The 21,309-nt window shown below is 39.2% G+C and overlaps 1 protein-coding gene across 3 annotated transcripts in view; it reads right to left on the reverse strand.

The window, feature by feature from the left end:
* Nucleotides 1–21,309, reverse strand: part of SBF2 (SET binding factor 2) — a 527,933-nt gene that overhangs the window by 69,978 nt on the left and 436,646 nt on the right. For all 3 annotated transcript variants that reach the window (XM_043517429.1, XM_043517428.1, XM_043517427.1), the window contains exons 23-27: nucleotides 17,639–17,766; nucleotides 15,120–15,295; nucleotides 12,584–12,729; nucleotides 2,456–2,654; nucleotides 49–245 (exon numbers count right to left, since the gene is read on the reverse strand). In XM_043517429.1, coding sequence (XP_043373364.1) covers nucleotides 49–245; nucleotides 2,456–2,654; nucleotides 12,584–12,729; nucleotides 15,120–15,295; nucleotides 17,639–17,766 — 846 coding nt within the window. The remainder of the gene's footprint in view (nucleotides 1–48; nucleotides 246–2,455; nucleotides 2,655–12,583; nucleotides 12,730–15,119; nucleotides 15,296–17,638; nucleotides 17,767–21,309) is intronic.

Consider the following 21,309-nt stretch of genomic DNA (forward strand, 5'->3'; position numbering starts at 1 on the left):
TTTTTCACTGAAACAACACATGCAGAAAGTCCAGCAACATAAGCTCACCTGCAGTATGTGTGTTTTGAGATTTAAAGAGGCCGACAACTCCCTTTCCATGGAAGCCCCCAGCTCTTAGCAGCAGAGTACTGATTTTTGAGTTTTTCCAGCAGACAACTGGCAGGCGATTGTGACGATAACAACGAGCTACCCTCTGCAAACTGCTATCCTGCACAGACTGAGGTACTACCAAAAGTCCAGGATAGCTGTATTAATCAATGGAGAGAAAATTAAAAAGATAATTAGAATTATTTTCAATAAGATTCTTCCTTTTCCTTTTTAAATTTTGAAAACAGGATATGTATATTTCTTAATCTGCAGTTTTCACTGATATATGCATTTTTATTTAATATCTTTTAAAGAATAGCTATTTTTGTAATACAGTGTACTCCTGATTATTATTTTGATTGGATGAAGAGTATTAGAATTTTTAAAAAGCAACTTTCATTGGAGAAAGTGAAAATAGCTACTTTTTCTTTCTTTTTTTTTTTTCATTTACAGTCTTATTTGTTGATACATCTCCTCACTCCCCATTTTTTCCTAAATCTCTCTCCTCAATCTATCATTTGAACAGAGTCAGGTTTATGAGAATGACATAGAAAACAGATCACTGGGGCTCTTCAAAGTAAACAAACATTTTTATATTGGACACCAATGATTGTGTACAGGTGCTGACATTTTAAAGGCAAGAATGTTTAGATACTTTGAATTGCATGCCAATTGCATGGTCAATGTCAGTACTTTGGCATTGACCATAACTGGCTCATGTCAAAATGCATTTAAGTAAGAAACAGTTTTGAAAAAGCACATTACAAATTGCTGGTTATATAATGTTTAAAAAAAACAAAACAAAGACAGTTTGGGAACTTCCATGACATAATAGTTTTGAAAACAGACAATCAAGCAGGAGTGTTGTCTCTGGTTATGTAAGTGGAAGAAGGATTCAAAGAGTTTGAGTATCTCCTACAAAGAGGATTCAATTAAAGCGTTAGTTTTCTCTCAAAATAAAGCTGATTAAGGAGAGCACTTGGGAGATTTTACATTTTACTAAAGAACCCCTCTTCTTAGTTTGTATGGCAACTTCCACCTTCTCTGTATGTGTATATATATCTTCTTACTATATATTCCATTCTATGCATCTGATGAAGTGGGCTGTAGCCCACGAAAGCTTATGCGCTAATAAATTTCTTAGTCTCTAAGGTGCCACAAGTACTCCTGTTCTTTTTGCAGATACAAACTAACACGGCTGCTACTCTAAACATAGGATTGTTTGTGACACAATGTAAGTGAACTTATTTGACGTTTACTGAACTTTATCATTAGGGAAGAAATGCCTAATCCATTTTATTCTCTATTTACTAAAATACAATACCTGAACCAAAATCACATGACATTAAATAACCACTCATATCCTGAAATTTGTAAACCAGTTGGACATTGACTACTTTTTCTCAAAATAGTGACAAAAATTCAAACAGATATTTTTTGGGTAAGGATAAGGTATGAAAATTATTTTTAAAATATAGTGATTACAAGCAATTTAAAAGCATAGTTAATATTATGCAGTGATTTCTTTGGTTCAATTTAACTAATATTCACTAGTGATTGAATAAAAGTATTGTTGTGACATTGATGCTTTGGATAAGAGACAAACAGTCTGGATTTAATATTCTTTTATGCTCTTTCTATGAAAGCAATGGCAATTTCATTTTTCCATAATGAAAACAACTTTTAGCCTGCAGTATCTTTGTAGGATATGAGTGCTCCAGTGATGAAACTTCTGCAGATTTGCTGTTGTGTTAAACAGCATTTTTGTAGGCACTGATAATAAATCTCAGTGAACTTTCACAATAAAAAGGGCTTATGCATTAACTTCTTACTGACATTCAGGAGCTTATATATTGTATATGACAAACATTTTAAAAGAAGTGCTCCAATGTCTGGTTCATGAGTTCTTATTTGCAGTTTTTTGTTTGAATTGTATTAATAAACATGCACTTCTAGGGCTTGTTTTCCTAGTCATAAACAGAAGTTTTATGTATGTAACATCCAGTATCTTTAAAATGAATTGATTGTATGTAGCTGCCATGCATTGACAGGAGAATAGACCTTTAGGAGTTTACAAATTAGGATTTTATAATGTACAAAAAGGACATTATAGATCCAACTAAAATACAAGTCTTAGTAGCTAAATATGCAGAGATGCTAACAAATATGTTACAACAAAAAGAGAGAAAAACAGCACTGCTATGTTTGCTGTAAGTTCAGTGTTATTGGTTTTGGGTTTATGGCAAGTACTATTTTCTCAGAATACTTTGTTCTCTAAATAAATGTGTTATACGTAATGGATGTTGTGGATGATGTGTAATATGGCAGATACACATTTCTAAACATAAGAGTGAACTGATTAACTCACCTTCTGCAAAGTGAATACATCCTGTTCAATGCAGTTATTCGGAAGTATTCGGTTTTTGAGCGAGAAGAGCTACTACTGATGGTCCCCAGTCCCAAACGCTGATAGTCTCTAAAACAGGCTCTCTCTACTAACTGCTCCATTGTTGACTTTTCTGAGGCTCTCAAAGTACCACTTGTGTGCAATTCACTGTCATCTGAAACTGAAGTTATAATACTTTTCTAGTTTAGTATTTAGAAATTCACTAGTTATATAAAGTAGACTGAGATGCTTCATCCTGAGCAAAACATTACATTTACCAAATCCAGCAACTGCTGATGGCAAGGATTAATGAGAACTGATACCAATTTATGCAAATTATAGCCAACAGGCTTCAAATTTTATTAAAGAAATTTAAGATACAAGCTACAATATCCTGGAACTGAAGGAAGGGAGCATATGTGAACCAGCAACACCCTAAAACTGCCACCAGCATGCCAGTGGCATGGAAATATTATCCATGACCTAAAAAGAACAGGAGTACTTATGGCACTTTAGAGACTAAGAAATTTATTAGAGCATAAGCTTTCGTGGGCTACAGCTGACTTCACCGGATGCATAGAATGGAACATATAGTAAGAAGATATATGTATAGACACTTGCAGAGAACAGAAAAAGGTGGAGTAAGAGTCTAATTACTTAAGATGAGCTATTATCAGCAGGAGAAAAAAACTTTTGTAGTGATAATCAAGATGGCCCATGTAGACAGTTGACAAGAAGATGTGAGGATACTTAACATGGGTATCCTCACACCTTCTTGTCAACTGTCTACATGGGCCATCTTGATTATCACGACAAAAGTTTTTTTCTCCTGCTGATAATAGCTCATCTTAATTAATTAGCCTTTTAATCCACCTTTTCATATTCTCTGAATGTGTGTGTGTATATCTTCTTACTATATGTTCCACTCTATGCATCCAATGAAGTGGGCTGTAGCCCATGACAGCTTATGCTCAAATAAATTTGTTAGTCTCTAAGGTGTCACAAGTACTCCTTTTCTTTTTGCGGATTCAGACTAACACGGCTGCTACTCTGAAACCTATCCATGACCTAAACAGTTCTACTTAAACCTATGGCAAAGATGAGCCCATATAATTCCAAAGCTAGTAGTTTAGCATAATCTTCTGCACTGAGACAGTAGATGCGGGATCTTCAGTTACTCCTGTGGATCTAACCTCCACAGTCCAAAGAGATTGGAATGATGAACATTCCACATCCCACCCACCACAGAAACATATAAATTACCTCACTAGATCAGTATCTAGTTTAGTATCCTGTCTCCAAAAGCAGCCAGATGCGGCAGAACCCTACAGTAGGCAGATACTGGATAATCTGCACCCCACGTTAAATATCTAACTAATCTCTAATAGTTAGCATGAGACATGAAGTTTAATATCTCTTCCAAAAAATTTATCATTAATTATGATCATTCTAGATATCTTGTTATCCATATAAACATCCAATCCATTTTTGACTCTTTATACGTTGTTGGCCCCAACTTCCTTTGGCAGTAAGCTCCATAGTCCATCACGAGGTTGGGAGACCAACCCAACCCTTCTCCACCCACATCACCAAAACAATTTAAGCCTTGCCCAGAAGAATAACGTATCCTGTTGTGGACAGAACACAAAATGTTGCAATTGCGTGAAATAGATTTGGAGACCATACTGTGTTAAGTCTATTCATGATTTATGTATCACTGTGGCCAGGGATTGTATGCAACTCCTAGGGGCAAGGCTACCACAGTTCCTCCAGGAACCAAAACCAGAGGGTGATTAAGGTGAATCACTCAGGCTGTGAACACCTCCAGAGAGGTACCACTTGGGGGGAGTTGAGGGGGGGGGAGAAGGGGGGAAGGAGCTACGCATATACTAGTTCAAAATGGGTTTTTCGGAGACCAACAGAGAACAAAAGAGCTTTTGATATAAAAAGTTGGGGTTTAAACTAACACAGGGCCTTCTTTTGACTCAGCTAAAGGACAGCATCTTCTATCTAATGGGGGGCCCCAACCCTTGAGGAAGAGTTGAAAGGACTTTGGCTTACTAGATCCATTAGACTGATGGGTACTTCTAGTCTGCTTTTAGCATGTGCATAGAAATTTTATTTTTTTAACATATATTTTCTCTGTAATGATTTAACCCTAAGAATAAATGTATTTTGCTTTGTGCAAGCTGGGTGGTAACTGGCATACACTGTTATAGCCCCTGGAGAAAGGTTAATTTCAGATGCTGGACCCGTCAGATCTGTTGGGGAAATTACAGTGAGGTGTAGAGGAACTGCAAGCCTAAACCCTCAATGTGAAGGGAGAGAGAAATGGCTCCATGACCCAGAGAGGTGACGTCTGGGAGCCTGAAACCTTACGAGGGTGCTCTCAAGGAAATGGGTGGAGGAGAAGGCAAAGATGCAGTTAACTCTGATATTGTGACACATGCTTCCAAAAGTTTCAACCCTGTTAAAGGACAACAAACAAAAATTTAACGTGGATATATCCTATTCTTGTTTTCAAAAGTGAGCTGGAATGATTGACATCCTTTTTACTGGCTTTAAAGTGATCCTGTGTATTCAACTGAATTGAATTGGTGGTAATCTTTCTTTTACCAGCATAACTATTTGTGCTAATGGAAGATATATATATATAAATCCCTCATACAGCCAGAAGAAAATGGACCACATACTCTCTAACTACCTTAATAGGCTTTGTTCATCTGTCTAAAATTTTAGTGCATAGAATTGTCTCTTATGCCACAGATTAGCAACAGATAATGTTCTGAATTTTCTCTGTGCTTCAATATCAATGTCAAACAGCCTTCTTCAGCAGAGTATTACTGTCAGTTGCACTTTCCCAAAGTAGAAAACAATTTCAGTCATGAGAGATAAAAACCATGTCTCAAGTTCAAGCTACAGTGAAATTCAAGTAAAGCATGGCCTTTATACAAAACCAGCCACCGACCTGCTATCACCACTTTATTTCAGTTATTCCCAAATATTTCTGAAGGCAAATTTACTGTTCATGGTTTGTCAGCTCCCTGCTCTCCCACTATTTGGCCTTTATAAAATGTGCGCATATGAATAGAATGAAGTTATTTCTGCATGAATTTTTGGCTAAAGGTACTGGGACAAGTGCACATTTTGAAATTAAAAATAGTTTAGTACAGTTCAATTTTTTGTCTACTTTACAAAGCTTATACTCAATTTAACAACATTTTTCTCTTAATGTGTAATGCATTCCATCTATAATGCAATAACCTTTAATCCATTTGAAATTTCAGGAAATGCTCAAGGCATCAATGCACAGAACCCTATTAATGCTGAAGAAAACTGGAAAACTAAAAGGAGAAAAATTGGGGACACATGGAGCCCTTGCCATCTAATCCGCACAGCCACAAGCACCTCTGCAATTATCTACAGATCAAACAACTGGTTGATGGCGCCCATTATGCTTTCCAGCACAACAATACTCCATCTCATCTCTGCCTATCCTCCCAATGCACCCTGAATGTCTCACCCACAGATAGAAAGATTGATGGGGGGGGAGGGAGAAAGGGAGGATGAGAGGCATGCACATAGCCCCTGGTACAGGGGGAAGAGGGTAATGGGCATACAGAACGCCTGGCCAGGGATGTGGGGGAGAGGGTGGAGACTGGGGACCCTGATATGGGGGAGGAGTGAAGGAGCACATACAACCTCTGTCATGGGGGGAGGAGGTGGGCATTGGGGGCAGACAGATCTCCTAGCATGAATGTGCACAGTGGGGGACTCTGGTTTGGGTGGGATATATGGGGAGAAAATTGGGATGCACACAGAGTCCTTGCCATTGCGGGGAATCAGGGTGCACACAGAGACACTGAAGGGGAGCGGCGGGAAATGGGTAACCCTGGTATGGAAAGAGGGATAAATGAGGGGAGGCACACAGAGTCCCTGGAATTGTGGAGGGGATGGGGGAGTTGCAGGAAGTTCCTGAAATAGAGAGGAGTGGGAGGGTGGCACATGGAGCTTGTGGGCTGGAATGGAGGAATGCAAGGAGCCCCCTGGGAGAGCAATATGCTCAATCTACACAAGCTATGAAGTGTGCGACCCTCTTGTACAGAGGGAAACAACTTATGGTACTAGACTCTAGACATCCTTTCCTTCAGGCACTTGTTCTAATATGGTCTGAAAAGGATTGTCTTATTAGGATCCCTACTGCACCTAGACTAAAATAATCAATGTTATACTTGGACAAACTCTAGACAGGTTGCATTATGAATCTCTCACTTCTCTCTGTATGTTTATATGCTTATCAGAGTGAGACAAATACCTGACAAAGCAGACTATGAGACAGTTTTTTCTAGGTGATAAGAAAGGTATATTAAAAGCTACAAGCGATATAGGCTTTAGAAATAATTTTTACAATTTTTTGACTGTATCAATTCAATATTTAACATTTCTGAATGGAAATAAATGGTTACTTACCTATAGTAACTGAGGTTCTTCGAGATATATTGTACATATGTGTTCCACTTCAGGTGCACATGCATCTCATGTGTTCAAGTTTGGATTCTTTTGGCCTGCAGTGTCCACCGCGGCCACGCCTGTGCCTGAAGTGTTCTAGTGCCTGCCTCCCAAGGATGTAAAGCGTGAAGCAGGCCAAATTGTCCCTTACTTCCTTCACCAATACAGAATCTAGCTGTTATAGCACTCCACAGTAGTGGGGAAGGATGTTGGACATGGAATACCTGTGGGCAACATATGCTGAAGAACTACATTTAATGTAAGTAAGTAACCATTTCTTCTTCTTTAAGTGCTTGTCTGTATGTATTCCACTTTTGGTGACTCACAGGTGAGATCTGTTCTTCTCCTGCCAGTGGGACCAATGCCACAGGAGCTGCATAAACTGCAGACGGAGAGGCACTGCAACTTCTCAATACACTCACTGCTGAGCACAAACAGCTTAGCGAGGTGGCAGCAGCCAGCAGGGCACCCACCTGTGCTGACCCCATGGGGCAGGAAGAGGTGAGCCAATCTGACCTGAGCCTGAGTGGGTTTGGTTGTTTTCAAACCAAACCAACCTGGACCCAACACTTGTAGTTGGGCCCTATCAGATTTGGGTCAGATTGCAGAACACTAATTCACAAGCAGTGATCTGGCATATAAGAGAAGGGTGCTTGGAGTCTATTTGAATAATGACTTGAAGAAGTGCTCTGCTAAAGTGGTTTTCAGTTCTTGATGCTTCTACAAGGGAGTAATGTTTTGGAAATCTGTGAACCCAATCCCACATAGGTGCCCTACAAATCTCAAAGATTGGTACACTTCTTCAAGAAGCCACAGTATCTGCCTGAGTCCTCGTGGAGTGGGCGCTAATCTTAACTGGCAGATCTAAACTAGCTAGCTCAGTATACTCTGATGCAACTGGAAATCCAGTTAGATATCCTACGGACAGATATTGCCAGTCCCTTCACCCTACTTATGAAAACTACAAATAATCTTGGGGAATTCCTGAAAGTGAATGATAGTGCCCTAAGCACATCCAGAGTATGAAGTATGGCTTCCTCTTGGCTGGAGTGGGGCATAAGAAAAAAGACAATGCTATACTGGTACTAGACATTCAGGTATTACTTAGATAGAAGTCAGACTACTTTCAGCAAGATTTTAGAGTGAGGCCTAAAAGCCACCTTATCCTTATGGAATATAGTGGGGGTGGCCAACCTGAGCCTGAGAAGGAGCCAGGATTTACCAATGTATGTTGCTAAAGAGCCACAATAATATATCAGCAGTTCCCCCACCCCAGCACATCCTGCCCACTGGCAGCCTTGCCTATCAGCACTTCCCCCTCTCTCCTTGTGCCTCCTGCCTGCTGTGATCAGCTGTTTCGCAGTGTACAGGAGGCTCTGCGATGGATGGGGGAGGAGCAAGGGTGCAGCAGGCTCAGGGGAGGAGGCAGGAAGAGGCGGGGGCCTTGTGGTAAGGGGTGGAGTGGGGTCAGGGCCTGAGGTTGAGCAGTGGAAAGTTGGCACCTGTAGCTCCAGCCCTGGAGTCAGCACCTATGCAAGGAGCCGCATATTAACTTCTGAAGAGTCGCATGCGGCTCTGGAGCCACAGGTTGGCCACCCCTGGAATATAGTATATTGTGCACCAGTCACAGTAATAGTAATACATACCTATATTTCTCCTTCTCTTTGGGTGGACATTATTGCCACAAGGAAGGCAATCTTCATGGATAAATGATAAAGTGAGCACATAACTAGAGACTCAAAAGGGTGGGCAATCAATCCCACTAGGACTATCTTAAAGATCTCAAGCAGTGGAAGGCTTCTTAACTGGGGGAAACAGGTGCATATGGTCCTTAAGGAATCTAGCTAATTTCGGTTGGGAGAATGCTGTGTGATCCAGAATGGGAGGGATGGTTGCCTACCCAGCGTACTCTTAAAGAGCTTATAAACAGTCCTACATTTTCCAGCAATAAAAGGTAATACAAAATAGTACGTATCTCAGTGTCTAAGGGAGCTAACTGATGTTGCTGGGTCCAAATAGCAAATCTTTTCCACTTTGCCAAATATGCAAGTCTAGTAGAGTCTTTTCTACTGTGGATTAACATACGTTGGACACCTGTAGAGCAACTCTTCTCAATGCTGGTTTGCTAGCCTTCGTCTAGGCTGTCAAATGTAATGAATCAGGGTCTGGATGGAGGATCTACCTGTTGTTCTGGGAGATTATCTCTGGAAGAGGGAAGCGTACTGGATAGATTAATCACATCTGAGAATCAGAACTGTCTTGACCAAGCCAATACCAACATGATCATCACAGCTGCAGGCTTCCTTAAGACCTGTGCTCAAGAGTCCAAAGGTCTAGGGCCTGGAGATGGTCCAGATGAAGTTCCAACTCGTGTGCGGAATCATATGTCACTAGTGTCTTAGATGACAATGGTGGGGAAAAGGATAGTCCTTCTACCAGTTTAATGACAACAGGACTTCTGGGGGACCTGCACCTTTATGACTATGATATCTTTTGGGAAGATACAAAGATTTCAACCATGTGACTTAGGTGAAGTCTGGCATACTATGTAAGTGCAGGAGGCCATGTGATCTAGAAGTCTGGAGTATGCTTGTCCTGAAGTTTGAGGATGAGCCTGTAAATGGTTGATGAAATCCATGATGGTGTTGAATCTGTCCTGAGGCAGATAAACCTTTCCTGATGTAGACTATGAATTGTATCCTCTGGATTGGTACTAATGCTGACTTTTATATGTTGACTTTGAGACCTCAGGCAGTGAAAAGCTGAAGCATTTGATGATTGGAGCTGATCACATGCTGTGTGATTTCTCCAGAATAAACCAATCGTTGAGGTATGGTATACCTGGATTCCTTGCTTTCTCAAGTGAGCCACCACCAGTGCCAAGCATTTGGTGAATGCCCTTGTTGCTGCTGGTAGTCCGAATGGAAGAACTCTGTATCGATAATAGGAATTTCCCACTTGGAATCTCAGGTTATTCTAATGAGCTTGATGGATTGTTATGTAAAAGTAGAGAACTTGGAGGCCGAGAGCTGCAAACCATTCCTGGGGATCCAAGCAGGGGCTTATAGAGGCTAGTGCTGCCACCCTGAACTTGGGACAGCTAAATACCTTGCTCTAAATTCAGAACTGGGCACCAGCCTCCCTTTTTCTTTGGAATTAGAAAATAATGGGAGTAAACCCCATTCCCTCTGTATTCTACAGGCACTTCTTCAAGACTTAGAAGTGATCCCATTTGTAGCTGTAACAGTCTCTCGTGGGAGGGATCCATGAAAAGGGATGGGGAAGGGAGATGAGGGATAGGAAGGGTCTGAAATTGTATGGAATATGACACTGTGATGATCTCTAAGACCCAATGGTTTGTGGTGCTGAGAAAATAAAGTAAATGGTTTCCAAAAGGAGAAGAGGAGTAAAAAGATCTTCTAGGTGTTACAAATGGCTCCTGACCAAGGCATCAAACCAGCTGTCTTGAAGCTATTGCAGGGAGTGGCTGACAAAGAGGAGACAAAGGATATCTCTTTTTTGGCACCTCTGCTGAAGATAGTAGCTCTGCTTGAAGTAGGTCTGATGCAGATGTGTTTACTTCCCAGAGATCTTAAAGGTGCTTTGTGAGTTGGCTGATATTCAGAATTTCTGGTTGATGGGAAATTTTGACATTTTGAAATTTGGTTTCAATCTGATTCTATGGTTGTTTGTACTTCTCTAGGTATGCCAAAAACGTCAAGCACAAGGACTTCCTCATGGCAATAGATGTGGCCATGGACTTAACTGTTGTGTCTGAGCCTCCAGTCTAGTACAACATGGTAAGAAGGGTGTGCTGACCTTTAGAGACTACCGACTTACACTCTTCGCTGAAGTTTAAGCCAAGCCTTCTCACTTTTTGCTTTCTTGAACAACCTGAAAATGCCCATCATTAAGTGGCATCACCACCTCACAAGAAAGGCAATTCTTAAAACCAGGAGACTCCAGTTCAGCCATCAGGGTTGGAACCCAATACTGAGGAAGCCTCACAAACTAAGGCATTTTTAAAAAATGTTTTAAAGGCGGGCGGAGGAGAAGCTAACAATTAATCCATTAACACTAAACTTACTAACACTTCCTGTCTTTTATGCACTTCAGGCAGCAGGACACACAGAGTGCAAGCACAATCCCAGCGGACATTGCTAGCCAAAGAATCCGAGCTTGAGCGCAGTGAGTGGACACACACCACAAATGGAATCTATGTGGACAAGGACTAAAGAAGAATCTGGATTTTCACGCAAGGAGAATTATTTCTGACTAATGTGTGGACATTTTCCCTCTGATTTCATTCCCTTCTTCCTCAGATGAGTGAAGAGCATTAGGTATTTTAGACTTTTCCTAGAAGGCTTTGTTCTTTCTTTTTGATAGCTCACACTTAGCCAAGCTTAAGAGTTCAGTAGGAATGAGCTTTATATACATCCACATATTTTGTCCCACTCACACTTACCAATCAGTTCAATCATTTTATTAATGAAAAAAGTATTTTAAAAATAAAACAAAAGAAAGGGAAAAAAGATTAGTCTCCTTTTCCTACTTGTAATCTTTCCTATATATATCCAACACCAGTGCTGTGATAAATAGGAAACATTTAGCTTGTGTGATGTTTTAAGAAACAATTAATTTTTGATACACTTCACTATCTGAAATAGTAAATGAGTGAGGAATGGTGTGACAAAACAATACCTATTTAGGTATAGGAGAATCTGGTTCCCTCTAGTGGTATGTTTTATAGTAGCATTGATCCAGATTAGGAAAAAATGGATGTTGTGACAGCAGTTGTATATAGTGTTGTTGTAGCCATGTTGGTCCCAGGATATAAGAAATATATCTTTTATTGGACCTATTTCCATTGGTGAGAGAGACAAGCTTTTGAACTTGTCTCCCTCACCAACAGAATGGTTCAACAAAAGACATTACCTCACCCACCCTTTCTCTGTAGTGACAGCAGCACATTTTAGAAACGGATTTATTTAGAAAAAAACCAAAACAAAATGAACACTTTCTGCCTTCAGCCCCAACATACTTTCCATTGAAATCTGGAAGTGTGATATTTTCACATGTAATATTTTTTGTTCATTGAAGAAATCCCCTCATTTTATACCTTCACATCTGTTGATAGAACCTATGCTATTTGATTCTTCTTTACACCTGCCTTTTTAGAATGAGACTCAACCATTCTAGATTAATGGCTCATGACAAACTGTTTAACAATACCGTACATGAATGCTGCCGAGTTTGCCTTAATGCTGTTAGCCAACTATATCCTTGTCTACTTCAGGGTGCTGTACGGGATGGTAAGCAAAGGTGTACTGAGCACAATTTGGTGATTTAAAAAAGGATCTGAAATTGAAAATTTTGTCTGAAAATAAACTAAGTTAAAAGTTTGTACTTTCCCTTATTTCCTACAAACCTGGGAAAATAATAAAAGTTCAAATTCTTCACCAAGTGATGACATTTGAAACCTTTCAGTTTAATGTCTGAAATAGACCCTTTTCCCGATTAATTACTGTTTGAGAATCTCTTGACAGGTCAGTGTATTTTAGTGGATGCATAAGCTCATCTAATAATATGAAAATATTTTACCAGAGATATCATCTTCTTCATTCCAGCCTGGACGATTCCCTCTTTCTTCCACTATTGTGCCTGTCTTCTTCTTTAATAAATATTGACGACCAATTGTCATCTTCCCTGCACGTTTGGCTCCTTTCACAATTGTTTTTGAGAAGGTGCTAGAATTCAGAAATAAATAACAATGCCTGATTTCAAAATGCCAGTAAAATACAACAGTTATCTTCAACTCTCACCAATATTCAATATCTGTGTCAGTATACCAAAATACACTTTTAGGATGCATCTTCTCACCCACACAAAGCATGCTTAACAATTTTTCATTTAATTTCAAGAAAGGAAAGTGAGGTCAGGACCTCAGAAAATGGGCTCCTAAAATTTTAAATTGCTAGTCCTGGGATTTTGGAGAATGTGCTGTGTCAACACTGTGCCAACTGTGTCCCACAGTAAAGAATAAATAACTATCTTCTGTTTGGAGGTTTGAATTTTGTTGGCAATATAACAAATAAATCTTCCTGGTTAACAGATTGAAGGTATGAAAACAGAAATCTAAACATCTCTGTTCTCCAGAACTATGTTGGGATTCTAGTCAACTGAGCCAACAAGGCACTAATCAATAGAATTGCCACTCTGTAAAACATATGAATTGCTACTCTGTAACAGGCTAATAATCCACCTAGTTTAGTAAGGTGCCTACTAATGGAGTATAACATATTCATAGATTCCAAGGCCAGAAGGGACCATTGTGATAATCTAATCTGACCTCCTGTTTAACACAGGCCAGAGAACTTCCTCAAAATAATTCCTAGATCATATCTTTTAGAAAAAAACCAATGGAAATTAAAAATTGTCAGTGATGAAGAATCGACCAGGTTCCTTGGTAAATTGTTCCAGTGATTAATTACCCACACTGTTGAAACCTTACACCTTATTTCCAGTCTGATTTGTTGAGCTTCACCTTCCAGCCACTGAATCATGTTTTATTTTTCTCTGCTACACTGAAGAGCCCATTATTAAATATTTGTTCTGCATGTAGTCACTTATTAAGGGGTGACTTGATCAGAGTTTATCTTCTCATTGTTAAACTAAATAAATTCAACTCCTTAAATCTATCATTAAAAAGCATGTTTTCGAATGCTTTAATCATTCTCGTGGCTTTTCTTTGAACCCTCTTCAATTTATCAATACCCTTCTTGAACAGTGGACACCAGAACTGGATGCAGTATTCCAGCAGTTCTGAAAAATATTTTCAGAGTCATTGCTTCCCAGGATAGAGTCCCCCATCCTGTAAATATGGCCTACATTCTTTGTTCCTACATGTATATGTTTATATATAGCTGTAGTAAATACATATTATTTGCTTACACTCAGCTTGCCAAGTGATCCAGATTGCTCTATAAACAGAGATCTGCCCTCTTCTTTATTTACTACTCTCCCAATTTTTGTGTTGCCTATAATTTTCACCAGTGATAATTTTAGGTTTTTTTCCAGGTCACTGATTAAAATGTTAAACAGAATAGGGCCAAAAACTGATCTATGGGGGATGCCACTTGAAACACACATACTCAATGACAATTTCCCATTTACAGTTACATTTTGAGACCTATCAGTTAGCCAGTTTTTAATCCATTTAGTGTGTGCCATGTCAATTTTATATCATTCTAGTTTTTCAACCAAAATGTTGCTGTGGTACCAAGTCTAAGCCTTACAGAAGTCTAAGTATTAACACTATTACCTTTATCAGCCAAACTTGTTATCTCAAATTAGTTTGACAAGATCTATTTTCTATAAATCCAAGACATTAATTATATTATCCCTTTTTAATTCTTTATTAATTTAGTCCTGTATCAGCTGCTCCATTATCTTGCCTGTGCCTACAATTACCCAGGTCATCCTTTCTACCTTTTTAAAATACTGGAACAATATTAGTTTTCTTCCAATCTTCTGGAAATACATCAGTATTCTAAGACTTACTGAAAATCAAAATTACTCATCCAGTTTACTCCTCAGCCAGTTCTCTCAAAACTCTTGAATGCAGGTTATCAGGACCTGCTTCGAAGGAAGACTACAAAAATCCAAACTCTATATTACAGATCACTAGAACAACTGCACAATACCATCCCATGAGTGTAAATTTCTTTTTACCTATATTGGTGGCCAATCCATACTCTGAAGTATGAGGAGTCTCTTTATATGTTGCCATAGAATTAGTATAACTGCAGATGTTATTCATATAAATGCCCGATAGTATGCTTTGAATCTTATTACAGTAATTACTTCCATAATTTCCTACGACAAGTAGTTCAACAGGTTAATTATACGCTTTTATTACCAAATTCATATATATTTCTACACTAGGTAGTTTTTTTTGGCATACCTATGTAACATGCTTGACAGAAACTAGTCAATTCAGCTTTATTGAGGACTACTTAAATGAACTTGCAATTTTAGAAAGCCATCAAAAATGACACAGAATTCAATGCACTGGACTAAGAGTAAACAAGGATATCAATAATAAATTCTTATTAAGGAAAAATAGAGTATACCTTACCGAAAGGAAGTGTTTTTTTCTTTTTGCTTTGGCAAGATTATCTGTGGTACAGTTTGCCCAGCTGCAAAAGCAAAGGTGCTAAAAATTGACTGGGGATAACGGAACTTCATTAGCTGTTTCCTAAATATTTCTACCACTTCACGACTTACTTCCTCATCAAATGCTACTTTAATTAACTGCAAATAAAAAGACATAACAACATGTTAGAGACTGGAAATAATTTAATATGGCAACTTTTGAGATCAAAGAAAATGAAAAAGATCCCACAAAGGAAGTAAAATAATACATTAATAAATAAATAGAAATATGTATATGTTACTGATTATGGCAATTCATGTTATCTTTTACTTTATTTTTTAATATTATATTCTAATGCCAAAATATTTCCACTCTGTAGTATTTGGAATTCCCGTAAAATTAAGACAAAACATCTGAGCAAATCTAAAAAGTAGCTTTTGCACTAATGTTTCTACACTAGTTAAAACACTAGCCATATTTTTTTGCTACATGGGATGGCAAGGGCTGGAAGAGCTCTGGTGGGCCAGGTCCTTGAGGATAGACAGGACAACGCTGGTAAAAAAAAATGATACTCTGATTTAAAGACTCTGTCACTATACTATAAAAGTTTAGCATTTAAAAATTACCACAACTATCCTTCCATATTCCATTCATTTCAATTCATTCCTCACCTTGCAAAGCCTAGAAAACTGTGCTAGTAGCAAAGCATGATAACCAAATCTGATCCTTGGAAAAGGAAGTGCTTTGCACTATCTACACTGATCTCTCTTCCCAGTCAAAATATGGCTTTTATACAGTTTAAAGGGAGCCCTGTCCCATGACTCTTAGCCAGAGGGATGATGGGCAGCTCTTATATCTTGAGGATGAGCAATAAAGGAGAGGAAAAATGAGCATCTGTAAAAGGGACACGGTGGGGGTAAACAAAATAAACATTTCTGAGGTATTTGTTATTTTGTAAGTCCCAAGATGAAGTTACTGTTTATATGTCTCTTGTTTGCTGTACACAAGGCATATCTGATTCTTCGTTTTCATTCCACTTACTTTTGTATTTTCTCTCCAAATGGCTAATAATTCTGTTGTTCTAGGACCTCCTTGAAATGAGGTCTTGAATATTTAGGGGTCACCCCGGTATGACATTTTAAATACATTAAAATAATATAGCTGTAGCCATTTTCCTTCGATAATCATAATTATCACAAAACAGAGAGGAGCCTATTTCAAATAATATTGAACTCTGGCTGTTAGAAAAGGAACAGAAAGTAAACTGTTTGCTGGCTGGTTTTGTTTTTATAACCTAAAATGAAACTATGTTAAACAAAAGCAGAGATTATATTTGACCAGAGTCCAGAACCAGAAACTTTGAGCATTTAGCATACTACTGAAGGATGTTAGAAATTTTATTGTTACTGTTAGTCTCCAAAATGGGCTTTGGAAAACAAAAGGCCTCACAGTTACTGTTTTACTTGAAAGGCATATAAGAGTGACTCCTTACATTGTTAATTAAATCCATTCATTTGTATAGGATAATGTATATGAGATAAAAATTATGTTACACAGTGTCTATTCAAAACACCAAGAAGAAAAAATTGGTGACATATTCCTAAATGAAAGACTCTCCATTTTATCAAATTGTGATTTTGTTTTTGTCCTGAACAAAGTAATGAACTTTTGTAGTAGTAACCAGATCTAGCTAAACATTTCATGTTTGAAGCCCTACGTTACATAATTTTAATTCCATTGATTACAATACTTGAAGATTTCTACCTTACATTCCACTTCCCTTCATTTAGGGACTCATCATAGGCCAGATTACCTCATAGACTAAATTTACTGTAGGGGGCTCCCGGCTCTGGGGAAAAAAATCTCCAGAGGATTCCCATCCCTCCAAACTGTCCTGTTCTACATGCCTCTGAAGAATAGGCTCTGGGGCCTGTCCCTAAACTGGTAAATCTTCAGGAATCTGTACAGATTGTGGGGATCCACCAAAGGTCAGGGCCACCTATGGAGAGGCCCTGTGCTTCTGGATTAGTTCTCGACCTTGGTGACGCCCCAGGCTCCATTTCAACTGTGCTACCATGGACTTCCTCCTGCCATGGATCCACCCAGAAACACTGGTGAGTGGCAGGGAGCTTATTTTTTGCAGATAAACTCCACAGGGATGGAAGAGATATGATGTACATGTGTTTTGACCTGCCCAGACTCAATTTGCTCTTCAGCAGAGACTTTGGACCCAAAGATTGTCCTCCACAGGGTCCAATGGAGGGGCGAGGAGTGAGAGAAACAGGCAGTGAAAACCATTTATGCTCCAGTGTGTGCACGTAGGAAAGCACTTCCGGGTTCCTGTGAGTTGCTGAGACATCTCCAATACCATTGACTTCACCAGGAACTGAGGACACTCAGCCGCTCCCAGGGGTCAGGGTGTTAGTTGCAGCAGGTTATTTTGATGAGATCATAATTTCAGGTGTTTTACAAAGTATAAAGAATAAAGCACTCCATTCTACCTGAAATGATGCTGAGGTGATCTGAAGTCCTTCCTGCATATTCTGTTGCAGCTGGTTCTGTATAGTAATCTTCTTCTCCTTCATAATAGATGCAATGGGAAAGCTCCGGATCACTGTCTGTTCTCCAGCTAAGTACCACAGAATCATTTACAGACACGTTAGGTCATGGAATCATAACTGATTTAGTTACCGTATATACTTGATCATGAACCGGTTCATTTATAAGCCAACCCCCCCAAGATGGATAAGTAAAAATGGAAAATTTTTATGACCCATTCATAATCCAACCCTATAATTCAAGGGTTGGCAAACTTTGGCTCCCGGGCCATCAGGATAAGTCGCTGGCGGGCTGAGATGGTTTGTTTACCTTGAGAGTCTGCAGGCAGGGAGGTAAACCTAAGTAAACAAAGTGTCCCGGCACACCAGCTGCTTACCCTGACAGGCCGGGACGGCAACTGTTGGGACATTTTTTTGTGGGGAGAAGCTGGGAGTCAGGGGAGTAACCCCTGTGACCACCCCCCACATGACCCACCCATAGCCCGGGATCCCCATATTCTCCCCATCCCATCCCTTCCCACCTTATTTGGGGAGGCCCAAGGGAAGATGTGGCCGCATCATGCTCCTCGGGGCCACATGGGGCAGTGCAATTGCAGAATGTTCCAGTGGGCTGGGCCGGGCAGCGCAGCTGCAGCCTGCCAGCCCCGGAGCTGCAGCTGCTTCGGAGGCTGGAGGGAGAGCAGCGTGGCCAGAAGCAGAGAGACTCTGGCCCTGCCTCTTTCCTTCTGGCTCTGCTGGCTGTGCTGCCTCTCCTTGCCCACTCTGTTGGGGGGGAAGGGCTGTGTCCCACCACTCCCCATCCCTATACCCATTCATAAGCCAACCCCCTTCTCTTATGCTTCCCTTTTTTACTAAAAAAAATTTGGCTTATGAACGAGTATATACAGTATATTTTACTTTGAACAGGTGTTAATGAATGCGTGCAAAGAAATGGAAAATAAGGCAAATGATCTTGACCAGAAGGCCAATAACAATACAGAATTCACTTTAGGCAAAAGGCTTTAAAACAGGTGATAAATTCCCAAAATATGACATACAACCCAACATTCAGTTAACTAACATTCAATTTTCCTATTTGAAATTAATTAGGATGATTGGAAAAATATTTTTTTATTCTCTCTCTTTCTAAATGGTGGAAATTACAGAAAGAACTATTTTGTTGCAGGTCCAAAAATAAGTCTCTAACTACTAGTAATTTGTCATATTATATTCTGAAGTTTATATATAATTGATATGCATTAGTTTCCTTATATAAAAACTATGAACTTTATGTATTTACATTTTTGCTTGATAAATGAATTTGTTTAATAAAGTAACTGAAGCAGAGATTTCAAAACAAGAAAATCTGATCTTTAGAACTATTACATTTCCCATGACATAACTAAACACAATACTTAATCCAGTAACGATTGTTGAGGGGAAAAAGTAAACTCCAATTTGTCCAAGATAATTGCTTTTTCAATTTCTACCATTCAGAGTCACTCCTTAGTTTTTAATTACTGCACTTTTATTAGTCTGTGCTATTTTTAAAAATGTTTGAACATATGCAGACCTTTGAGTTCAGGAATTTCTCTCCCTCTCACTGTTAAAGTCCTCAACTACAAGCCCCCATCCTGACATGGCTCATCACTTGACACTAAATGAGATTTTAATCTTTAGTCATTAATGATATTTTTGTACTTCTGTAGAACACAGCACACTTCTGTAGGTTTCACAAATCCTCCATAAAGTAGCATTTTACAGATGAGGAAAATGAGGCACAGAGAAACTAAATGACTTGTCCAGATCAAACAGCAAGTCTATGGGAATGCCAGGAATATACCTAAGAGTCCTGACTGCCACTCTTCAGCTTTAACCACTATACAACATTCCCTCACTCTTGTGATAACACTACTGAAATGTTTCAGCTTGTAAAAGTGACACTTTAAACGACTGCTTCTGACTGCTTCTTGGAGCAGCTAGCCATGGTACCCACAAGAGGAGAGGTAATTTTTGATTTAGTCCTAAGAGGAGCACAGGATCAGGTCCAAGAAGTGAATATAGCTGGACCGCTTGGTAATAGTGACCATAATATAATTAAATTTAACATCCCTGTGGCGGAGAAAACACCACAGCAGCCTAACAAAGTAGCATTTGATTTCAGAAAGGGGAAATCACACAAAAATGAGGAGTTAGTTAAACAGAAATTCAAAGGTACAGCACCAAAAGTAATATCCCTGCAAGCTGCATGGAAACTTTTTAAAGACACCACAATAGAGGCTCAACTTAAATGCATACCCTAAATTAAAAAACATAGTAAGAGACCCAAAAAAGAGCCACCGTGGCTAAACAACAAAGTAAAAGAAGCAATGAGAGGCAAAAAGGCATCCTTTAAAAAGTGGAAGTTAAATCCTAGTTAGGAAAATAGAAAGGAGCATAAACTCTGGCAAATGAAGTGTAAAAATATAATTAGGAAGGCCAAAAAAGAATTTGAAGTACAGCTAGCCAAAGACTCAAAAAGTAATAGCAATTTTTTTTTAAAAAAGTACATCAGAACTGCTAAATTCTGGGGCCACTGGACGATCGAGATGCTAAAGGAGCACTCAAGGACGATAAGGCCATTGTGAAGAAACTAAATGAATTCCTTGCATCAGCCTTCACGGCTGAGGATGTGAGGGAAATTCCCAAACCTGAGTCATGCTTTTTAGGTGACAAACCTGAGGAACTGTCCCAGATTTAGAAGTAATAAGAGAAGGTTTGGAACAAACTGATAAACTAAACAGTAATAAGTCACCAGGACCAGATGGTATGAAATTGCAGGATTACTAACTGTAGTCTGTAATTTATCATTTAAATCAGCTTCTGTACCAAATGACTGGAGGATCGCTAATGTGATGCCAATTTTTAAAAAGGGCTCCAGAGACCACGGCAGTAAGCCTGACATCAGTACCAGGCAAACCGGTTGAAACTATAGTAAAGAACAAAACTGTCAGACACATAGATGAACATAATTTGTTGGGGAATAGTCAACATGCTTTTTGTAAAGGGAAATCATGTCTCACCAATCTACTAAAATTCTTTGAGGGGGTCAACAAACATGTGGACAAGGGGGAATCCAGTGGATATAGTGTATTTAGATTTTCAGAAAGCTTTTGACAAGGACCTCACCAAAGGCACTTAAGCAAAGTAAGCAGTCATGGGATAAGAGGGAAGGTTCTCTCATGGATTGGTAATTGGTTAAAAGATAGGAAACAAAGGGTAGGAATAAATGGTCAGTGTCCAGAATGGAAAGAGGTAAATAGTGGTGTCCCCCAGGGGTCTGTACTAGGCCCAGTCCTATTTAACATATTCATAAATGATCTGGAAAAAGGGGTAAACAGTGAGGCAGCAAAATTTGCAGATGATACAAAACTACTCAAGATAGTTAAGTCTCAGGCAGACTGTGAAGAGCTACAAAAGGATCTCTCAAAACTGGGTGACTGGGCAACAAAATGGCAGATGAAATTCAATGTTGATAAATGCAAAGTAATGCACACTGCAAAACATAATCCCAACGACACACATAAAATGACAGAGTCACTCAAGAAAGAGATCTTGGAGTTACTGTGGATAGTTCTTTGAAAACATCCACTCAG

This window comes from Dermochelys coriacea, chromosome 6 (genome assembly GCF_009764565.3).
Source record: "Dermochelys coriacea isolate rDerCor1 chromosome 6, rDerCor1.pri.v4, whole genome shotgun sequence".
Lineage (NCBI taxonomy): Eukaryota > Metazoa > Chordata > Testudines > Dermochelyidae > Dermochelys > Dermochelys coriacea.